The sequence below is a fragment of the Ptychodera flava genome, chromosome 17 (genome assembly GCF_041260155.1).
Source record: "Ptychodera flava strain L36383 chromosome 17, AS_Pfla_20210202, whole genome shotgun sequence".
In the NCBI taxonomy this organism is placed as follows: domain Eukaryota; kingdom Metazoa; phylum Hemichordata; class Enteropneusta; family Ptychoderidae; genus Ptychodera; species Ptychodera flava.
This window is the reverse complement of record NC_091944.1, coordinates 35047203-35057475: the sequence shown is the minus strand read 5'-3', so window position 1 is coordinate 35057475 and position 10273 is coordinate 35047203. Positions and strand designations below refer to the sequence as shown.

Below are 10273 nucleotides of genomic sequence, written 5' to 3'. Positions count from 1 at the left end.
AGTCATTCATAAACTTCGACGTTGTCAGTACCACTGCAACATTTATGTAAATTATTTTCATTTTGAAAATTTTACTAGAGTAAAGAAATGATACTTGCCAAGTAAAATATTCATGCTATACAGAATAAAACTTAAGGACGATGTGTTAAGATACATGCGTGCTACCGTTTGACCCTACAACAGAACCTAAGCTTGTGCATCCTCTGTCACAAATCCATGTAGAGGTATGTGTCAATAAAGGTGGCAAAGGGCTGAAACAGATATTCTGACAGAGAGATGTATGCCTGTAATCATCTGCCCATGGCTTCTTGCTGTGTACACAATCCCGCTTTGAAAATTTTACTCGAGGGTGGAATTTTGATCAGATTCGATTTACAATGACAGGGTTAAAAATATCCCATCGACAGGAAAGTCAAAGTGGAATTCAAGTGTCCATATATACATCTAATCAGTCATTGTGTTATCTACAGTACCTTTAATCATTGCTTATTTGAATCCTGTGAAACATATGTATATGTATATGTAAATAGCTGAAACATTTTAAATACTGCAAACTTCTGTAAAGTAAAGCCTTGTCATAGTCTTGCACTGAGTGTGTGCAGATTGTTGCTTGGGACTCACATATCGCACATTCCGAAATTATATCGTACATCATTCGAGGCCAATATGTGCATCAACTACATTCACACTACACAGGTTCTACTGTAAATTCTGGAAAGGGTAACTGATCCACCACTTCTGGTTGGAAATCAGTATCTTTCCACTTTTTGATCCTTTTCCTTTTACCATCAGGGTATTCAACGATGAAGCTTACAATCTTAATGACTGGAAATTGTTGTGGGGGTGGGAGGGCAATCCCCCAGTCTTGTTTGCAATTTTTACAAAAAATTTTCATGACTCCAACTTCACGTTGCTCTGCCTTAGTATGTTCCTTAAATACAATCTTATTTCTACAATCTCCTTATCTTGGATAAAATGGTTGCAGTCATATTTAAAAACATCACTACCTTTACAAACAAATTCATTACATCCCTTACAGTACAGATTTACAGAACTCGCCTGATTAGCACTCTTTTGAAGTTGCTGTAATCGCTCCTGACGACACCTATCAGCAACAACAGAACGTTGTATGATTGCTACGCTATTGAGAAATCTATCGTTTGGAATTTGTTGAACATTCTGAATCGCCTGTTCGACTTGTTGATCTAGAAACACGTTCACTTTATCTTTAATCGCGAGCTCAGAGTCTCCAATAAAGTGCTCTGTGCTGTGCTGAGCTCGAGCGCGCCCACGTGATTGCCTCATTGAAATTTCATTGGTTGCGTAATTGTATCTGATAACCATATGGCATTCTGGGATATCTAGACCTTCCTCAGCTACACTTGTTGCAATAATTAACTTACAAGTTCCTTCAGAAAATTTCTTTAATGCAAGATCTTGATCACTCTGCTTCATACTGTCGTCGGATTTTGCTTGTACACCAGTCACTATTGCAGGTTTTAAATTGACCAACTCATCATCATCTTTTATGCACTCACAGACTGCTTTGGCAAGTTTTCGAGTCTTCACAAACATTATACCTGAAATAGCAGAGATATTGGCAGGTGAATAAGGTCCAACAGCAACAAAAGTATATACTTATACATTTCTATATTCTGTTTTATGTAGTGTTGTTTAGTGGTCAAATATGCAAATATTCAGTCTTTGTGAGACACTGTTTACCTTATCCATGAATGCAAAAAATATGGAAAAAGATGCGTAGTTTTTTCACCCTAAGTCATTATAGAATATTGTATCATAGTATATTTAAGCAATAAAACACACCCAGCGATGGTATACCACGAGGTTTTGACCAGTTCATTTCATATATGCACTCGCTATCGCTCGTGCATATATGAAGTGAAGTGGTCAAAATCGAGTGGTATATCGTCGCTGGGTGTGATTTATTGCTATTATATCATAACAGTATATTGAAATTCTGGCATGGAACGTCATAAACGGATTTTTGCTCAAGCTCAGAGCTCGCGCGTATGCCAGCCGTGGTATATCGCCAATATACTACGGTTCTTTTCGCGTCTCGACCAATCAGATTGCTGTATTTGCACCATCAATATACTGGTATGCATATGTCAATCTAGGCATGCTAACCATACATTCTCTTTGTCTCAGCACCTGCATCAATGATGTCCAAATTATGGACTTCTGTTATTACAAACTTCAACATTTCAGCGTTTATGGTTGACAAGTTTACAAAACTGTTTTAGATGCATTACTTAGAAAAAAGTAACCACGTGTAATTAATCGTTAAAGCAAAATGCACGGCGGACAGCTATAAACTGTACAAGTTAAATGCCATGTAATCCTTGATGGACAAATGATGCCTAATATGCCTACTTATGAGAAGAAATGGTGTATTTGCAGGCATTTTATCTGTGAAATTAATTAATGCTGCCTCCGACAACAAAAAGGCACGCGCAAATCGTCGCAATCATACACCTTATTGAAATGGTAGTGGGAAGACTTCAAGTATGGCATTCTTTCAGGCAATCTCCGAGTGCCTCGTCTTGTGGATAACTATGTTAAGTGAACAATCCTTTCACGAAGAAGTGTGATCAATTTAACGTTTCTTTTCATTTATCCATATCTTCGTCTCAAGCACACCGAACAATTGTATATGAACATGTATTTCGAGCCGTAAGCAGTAATAGTTTTCATGTTACCTCTGAGATCCTGTCCTTTTTGACCGATTTCTTCTTTCAACGTTGACTTCAGTTTGACAACTTTTGGATTTGGATAGCTTTCTTCTTCTCGCTGATATCAAATAAGTTGCTGGAACTTTCTGTAATTCACCATTAAAAACGTTTCAGTTTATTACAGTCGGGTAATAATATTACGAAGAAGAACATACCCACATGAAAACTGTTACGAAACGGGATATATTTAAAACGCCATTAGCAGTAACTTTGATGTACTTTCCAGTATGTTTTTGTAACAGTTTTCGATGTCACTGTTGAAAAATTGCAATCTAGTCTTGACTAAAATATTTTGTCAACAATAACATTTCATGGTGTACACGATCTGATAATTTTTAGGGAGAAGAAGTAAAGAACGCCCTTGTCACATGGAATAAAAGTGATGTGAATACTATAAATAGCGACTAGCTCTTGTCACTTTAAACTATTTTACCCCATGACACTGCCAAAGAGGTCAACAACATATGATATCACCCCTTGTGTATCCGTCATTCACCATACTGAGACCTTTTTCCGGTCAGAAGTGACATGTCATGAAATCATCTGGCGCGTTCTCTAATATCAAAGAACAATATGCCTCGAAAGTGAAAGACTTCTGTGTGTATTTTCCTCAATGGCACTTCCACCATCCTTTTTACCAAATCAGAATAAAATCAGCGTACTCGAGAAACAAATTACCTTACATTTACTGATATTTGTAACTGAAAATTGCCGCCATCCCTGTGATAATTGGGAAAAATACAATTTTAGATTTTCGGAAAACTAAGATTGTAAAAACTTTCTTATTCCAAGAGCCTTAATATTGGCCCCTGTAAGTGGTAAACCCGAAAAGAATTGGCAAAATTTGAGAGTCCGAATATCTGTCCCCGAGGCGCGTTCAAGAAGTCATCTCAAGCGTGCCCTTCAATAGCTGCATCCATTCACAGCATATTGGAAGCAAGTCTACCATTAAACACGTCAGATGTGACTACTTACTTTTGAACAACTTATACAGCCACTTCTCAATATCGGTTGCCCTGTGCTGACCTCTTGCCGACCTCTCGTTATAGAAGCTCTCAATAACATCCAGAGCATCTGCCATCCTACACAAGCTGTTCATCTGTAAAGCTAAGGAAAGGTTGCCCAAGTAAAATTTATACGTGTAATCAGAAGTAATAACATACAACAGCAATAAAGCACTTCATGTTCTATATCTATGAACACATTGACAATCACATGAAATACTAACATAATACTGGGTGAATTATGTATCATACCTGTGTTGTATTCTCTTAGATGTTCACAACACTTGGCGACTTCATGTTGACGCCCACTGGTGGCAGCATTCAAGGATTCCATTATGAAAGTCTCATACTGTTGTGTCTCGCGCTGTCCAGGTGCGGTCAGACCAGCTCTCTTCTCGATTTCCACCATTATTTCTTCTACCTTTTCCTTGAAAGGATCTGGCTTTCGGGGATCGGTCACACTTGTGTACTTGTCAGGATCATTAGTCACTTTCCCGAGCGATTCCTTGTTTTTTTCATCCTTCACGGTAACAAACATGTGCGCATCCATATTTGCACACAGTTTTAATATGTGGTCAGTTGCTGTTTTCAAACCACTCTTACTGCCAGAGCCGGGGCTCGCTGTCAGGCCAATTATCTGAGGAAGCTTGGTGGTTGGGTTTGAAAGCTTCAACCTCAGATACTCAGCCATTATAACGTTATAGGGATGATTTTTCATGGCATGGTGGCATTCATCGATAATAATTAATGAAAACTCATCTAGAGTAACCTTCTTTTCTGTTAAACTGTTCTTTAAGATTCCTCCAGTAGTAATGATCATGTCATTGACCGGAACAAGCATTTCAAACCCTGTGTTTGTCATGGACGCTCCACTTCGCTTCGCAATATTCAAGAGCGGCAAATGTCTTTTGAACCGCTTGTACGTTTGGTTGAGCAGCGGTATGCGATGGACGAGGAATATTGCTTTTCTTTTAAAGGTTACGTCACCGCCATTACTCTGTGCTTGTTCAGCCAATGATTCAACAAAGCAGTGTTTGGTGATCGCCATGGCTACATGGGTTTTGCCAGTACCAGTCGGCGCGCAGATGATGCAATTATGCCCATCGAATGCCGGTTTGGCAAGCTCTCTTGGTAGTCACGCAGCTCAAGCTTTTCATACTCCATTTTTGAACCCTAAATGTATGAAACATGGACAAAAAGTTATACATGTAGTTCTAAGTTGGGTGACATCCATTGCAAATTTGCATTATACATAAATAGCTTCATATTAATTTTGTGAACGAAAACATTGGTTCAAGTCTTGTATGAACAAACGTTTTTCCATTATAATCGATTGTCAGAGTTGCTGTTATATTTTCTAATAAATTGGAATTCCTTATATTCAACTAGAAATAGATATAATTTAGTAAAAAGTAACAGGATAAACGTTTTCAGAAATATAATTCAAAGTCCCTCAGAAACTATACGACCCTCATTTACTGATGAGATAACTCTTTGAAAATATTTTTTACACACAATAAAATTATCATTAGTGTCGTCAACTAAAACTTAAATTTTGATGTGACGATCGATGAGAGTAGCAGGCAGTGAATGTTATAAATCTCAAGTTATGACGTTGCGTAAGTGCATGATCTTGGTGAAAGGAGATCGAAGATACTATTTCCACAGATACTCACATTTTAGGAGTCGTAGAGGAGATACTTGATGAAGCTGCAGCTCCATTAGATACTTGGTCTTCCTCTGATAGTTTGGTATTGTTGACAACACCATCAGTATCATCGGCGGATCCTGCAATACTTGAATCAGCTGTCTCTTCCTTCGCTTTGTCATCTGAGCTAGTAGCCTCTTCTGTCTCTGTATCATCTGCGACAAAAAGACAAGGTTTTAGTTTTTAAATACTTCTAGTTTCTATATATTTCGAAATTTTGATGGACAACTTTACAGCTCGACTAGATTTTGAAATATTCTGGGATGATCATAAATTGTGAGGCTATACAAGTGACATACAGTGTACGTATTCCAACGTAATTACGATTATTGGCGAAACTAATAGAAAAGGAATTCATGTGTGCACTCCGATTGGTATCTGTGACATTAAGGTAGTATATGCGCCTAGATGTCGAAAGACTCAAACTTTTGCTAAAATATTCCTCATTGAAACTTTCAAGTCAGAGATCACTGTGCGGAGTTTGGTACCAGAGAAACAAATTACCCAACATTTTCCCATGGTTGAAATTAAAATGGCCGCCATCCCTGTGTTATCTCTATGAGGAAAATAAAATTTTTATTTTCGAAAAACAAAGATCGTGCAAGTTTTTTCTTACTCCAAGAGCTTTAAAATGAGCCCCTCAAGCACAAGACCATAGAGACTTTGAAAACAGTGAGAGTCCAAATATTTGTCTCCTAGGCGCATTCTACCTCAAGTGACAATCCCTATATCAGTGGGGACTAATTCAGACGTTTATTAGAGTGGAAACTATCCTCCTGCTGGTAAAAGTGATGTCACTCCATAAATGTTGATAACATCCACCTTTATAAAGCCCTTAATATCAAACTGCACCGCACAAGACTTACTTTTCTCGGGACCCGTGACCTTTTTCTCCTCAGAAAATCCAGACATAAGATCATTGCCTTCTTCTTCTTCCTCAATTATTTCTCCTTCAATAATGCATTCTTCGTCCCTCCTCCTCATCATTTCTTATTCTGCCATCTAAAAATCAAATTATCAGTATTTAAAACGCGGAGATATCCTCATTTCAAAATCTTTGATTTCATGAATGCGCACATATGTACATCTTACATTGTTCCATAGAAATTGCGTTTCATGTACGACTAAGTGTCAGGAATTTATCAGGTTTGAACGACGAGTATCATCTGAAATTAGTATGATGATGTAGATGTCGTAAAATACTGCTGGAATACATTTGCATATGCTGTGAACTACAAGTAACGACTTTGACATAGACACATTCAACTTATGAATAATATGCAAAACTAAGATGTCAAAATCTTTTCTGAAGATTCAGCGTATAGTGTTTTTAATTGACGAAGACTGTAGCAAAATGTGAATGTACAGCAAAAGCATTTTACCTTTACTGTCAGCAGAAGGTGAAGTCTTTACATCTTGTGTTTGTTTATTTCCGTTACCAGCTGATGACGTCACATCATCATTTCCTATGTGCACATTATCACTTCCCACTTGCACATTCCCTTTCTGTACATTGACATTGACGAAATATTGATTTACGGTCAGTGGTTTGTTTTGTTGAGGAGTTCCACCTGCTGACTGCACAAGCCTTCCCCCGTCTTCAAAATAGGTACCAGTCGTGTAGGGGGGAGGTGGTTCATCGGGAAGGCATGGCAAATTGGCTGCTAGGTTAATTCGCACATCTGTAACCATGATAGTAGCATATGCAATCAATCATACGACTAAGTTCTCTGTACACCCTGGGACATCTCAGTAGGATTATGTTTGTATAAATAATTCTTATGGCGATTTGAAGTACAGTTTGTAATTAGCACCATGAAGTGCAACATTGAGATCATGCACAAGCGACGACCAAAGTAAATCCGAAGGATGCCTATAGTAATCTGTCATTAATCACCCAAAGTACAACAGAAGAGCGATTTTCCCTTCATTCTACAGAGAATTCCTGCTTGCATCAACCAAGTTTAAGAGACGACTATGGATTTTTTCCCGAATAACGAAAGTCATTTATCGTCGTTTATTTCGGACACAAATATTTAAAAACGTCGGACGGCTATTCCTGAAGTGTAACAGTTTTTCCGATGTGTTTTTCCTGATTTCATCGAAAACATGGTGCAATTGCAATGTTGATACTCGAATAATGACTTATTAAAATGCGTCTGTGTAAACGGTATAGTTCAGCCAACAAGGCTATTCTGACATGTATGAGTTATCATCAAATAGCAATCGAATCAGCGGTGATCTTGGAATAAAGTTGATCAATATTGTGCGCGGTGCTGATTTCTGGGAAATAACTGTACGAGCCTTGGATTCTCAGGAGTTTTTTTATAAGCAACGAGACTAAGTAATGCAGCGCATCCACGTAAAGACAGACTGACGTCAGAATGTTTCAGTTTATCGTACTTTCCGGGAGACACGGTACCATGAGTGGTGAGAACAGCACAACTTAGAGCACATCACTTCGTGGTAAGCAGAGAAAGGAGAGGACCCTGTCTGAAATCTAGCGAATAGGGCACGTGACAGGAAACAGACTTGCACAAAACTTAGGATTACTCATAATTTAGGAAATTCAAGAAAACAGGCTTTCTAAGAGTTTAGGAGACTTTAGGAAACTATCTCGTTAAAGTCCACTTTAAGAGTACAAATTGGTGTCGCATTCATTAAACCTTTGCTCAATGAACAAAGAAATGCCAGAAATAAAAGAGGTGGAAGGAGTGGGGCCATTTCAGATAGCATTCACCCGAACTTTACAAATTGAAACTTTAATAGACGTATAATTTTTTATCTTTTCCCGTCATGTGTATGATATCGTTTTGTTGAACCACACATTCATAATATTATGAGTGTTTAAGAGACGCACTTACCTCTCATGGCCTGTTCAACATCATCCACTGTGAAAGCCCCTTGTACATATCTACTTCGAAATGATTCCTGGCAATTCTGTAAGTCAGGGTTAGTAGACTGCAGTCCTGCATCAGCTTGCCCTTCTGTGTAGCTACCTCCAAATGTCATCGATCTCCTAGCATGGTCTCGCTTACTCTCTTCTTTACAAACTTTAACTTCTACAGTTTTGAATTAAAAGAATCACATTTCTTTGTAACGCCCTCAAAGAACAATTATAATAATCAAATTCGATAGCCAGGGGGATGTGCAAGATTCAGCTTTAATTAGCAAATTAATGGATTATCTTACATGTAGTTCGGTTTTCAATGTGTCGTGTCAAATAGACATCGTGTTCATCAGAATCATCACTTATATACTGTGGAAACGGTGTCCAGTATGCAGTAACTTATAGTTAGTCCATCGGAAAATAAAAGTGAAAGTTATGGAATATTCATTCATTCTAGTTAAAATCTGCTGATTCAAGGGGAGCTTGCAGATCCTTGCACATTCCCCTTCCCTGCTTTGACTAAAATGTTGAGTGCCTGTCGGTGGAATTATGTGGAGACTCATATAGTCACGCCAACATGCGCCGACAGTGAGCAGGGGTCGCGGCGGTGCGATTGCACATCCGGGTTCATTTGAGTTCACATGTATCATGTGATCAAAGCACAAAGGTTTACATTGTCATGATGTCATCGTCCCGGGTCATCGTCAACTACTAAAACGAAACTAAAGATTTAAGTGAATACGTCCACTCTACACATGTCGTTTGAAATCTGTTTTAATGAATAAGTCGATAAACAAACCCGTGTAGATGTTTTATTTGTCGTGAATTTATATGACTGACTCGCGAATCTTTCATATGGCTGACACTGGAAATACGGCTACGGACCTGGTATACATTGCAACAAGTAAAATCATACCATGGTCACAAATATGTTTATAAAGAGATTATGTTGGTTACTTTCATATTTACGCACAATAATTGATTTGTAATGTAGCCTGTCTTTTGTCTAATACTGAACCTTCAATGACATTATTAAATGTAATATGTGATAATCATAGAGGGTATTGTAGCCAAAACAACAGTAAGGTTACCGTTCTCCAACTCCAAGGCAAGGTGTTCAAGTTTGACGTCATCATCCTTCAACGCCGACAAAAATTGTTCATACCATCTGTCCTTCTTGATGAGGTAGTCAAGAAACATCATGGCTCCTGTGATCGGCCCTTTGTTGCCCTCTTCAGCGCGGATCTGTTCTTCTTCTCGGCGAGTGAGGCATGTTTTAAGCACCGGTATAATGTGAGACGGTACAATATCACGGATGAACCCCTGGCGAAGTCGACGCAGAGCAACGATTTCAGGAGGGTCTTCGTAATCCTCAATTTCCTTGTCCGCCCTGTTGGCACCGTAATTAAACGGGCTCGCCATTTTGGAAATACGGACACAGATTAATAGTCAAACTATCTCAGTATAACAGATATACTTCGGAATGCTTCAGTATCTGCGGGACTTACCCGTTTCACGTTGACGTACGTGTGCATAATGGCGTATTCAGTTAGCTTTATGTGAACTATGACCACGTCTATCAGCATACAATATGTATATCCGTGCTGTACACCGATACTATTGATCACGTTGATAGCTGAGCCCAGGAAACATATTGTGAAAGGAAAATTAGCGACCCTAAGGGAGCCGTCATTATTTACGGCTAGGGGGTCGGAGGAATGTGAGGGGGATCACTCAAAAACTTGAAAACTTCAAGGGGGGTTGCTCAAAATTTGGAGAGGAACGAAGGGGGTTACTCAATTTTTGGTGCAAAATAAATTGAAACACCCTCAAATTGCACCATTGCACACATCAATTTCTCAAAATTTTCTATGCGTGAGGGAAGACACCCCCTCTCGTGCTCTCCCTCCTTGGGTGG

General features: G+C 38.7%; 2 protein-coding genes across 2 annotated transcripts; both read right to left on the bottom strand.

Annotated features, from left to right (window-relative positions):
• Positions 1-420: 420 nt before the first annotated feature.
• LOC139116158 (interferon-induced helicase C domain-containing protein 1-like) lies at positions 421-4901 on the bottom strand. Its single transcript, XM_070678704.1, has 4 exons — positions 4010-4901; positions 3729-3860; positions 2721-2839; positions 421-1580 (listed from the first exon to the last, which is right to left on the bottom strand). Exons 1-3 carry the CDS (start codon positions 4803-4805, stop codon positions 2769-2771), a joined length of 999 nt encoding a protein of 332 aa, XP_070534805.1. The 5' UTR covers positions 4806-4901; the 3' UTR covers positions 421-1580; positions 2721-2768.
• Positions 4902-5439: 538 nt separating this feature from the next.
• LOC139116156 (uncharacterized) lies at positions 5440-10001 on the bottom strand. Its single transcript, XM_070678703.1, has 5 exons — positions 9447-10001; positions 8330-8527; positions 6848-7147; positions 6332-6467; positions 5440-5620 (listed from the first exon to the last, which is right to left on the bottom strand). The coding sequence occupies exons 1-4, from the start codon at positions 9775-9777 to the stop codon at positions 6418-6420; spliced, it is 879 nt and encodes a 292-aa protein (XP_070534804.1). The 5' UTR covers positions 9778-10001; the 3' UTR covers positions 5440-5620; positions 6332-6417.
• Positions 10002-10273: the final 272 nt, after the last annotated feature.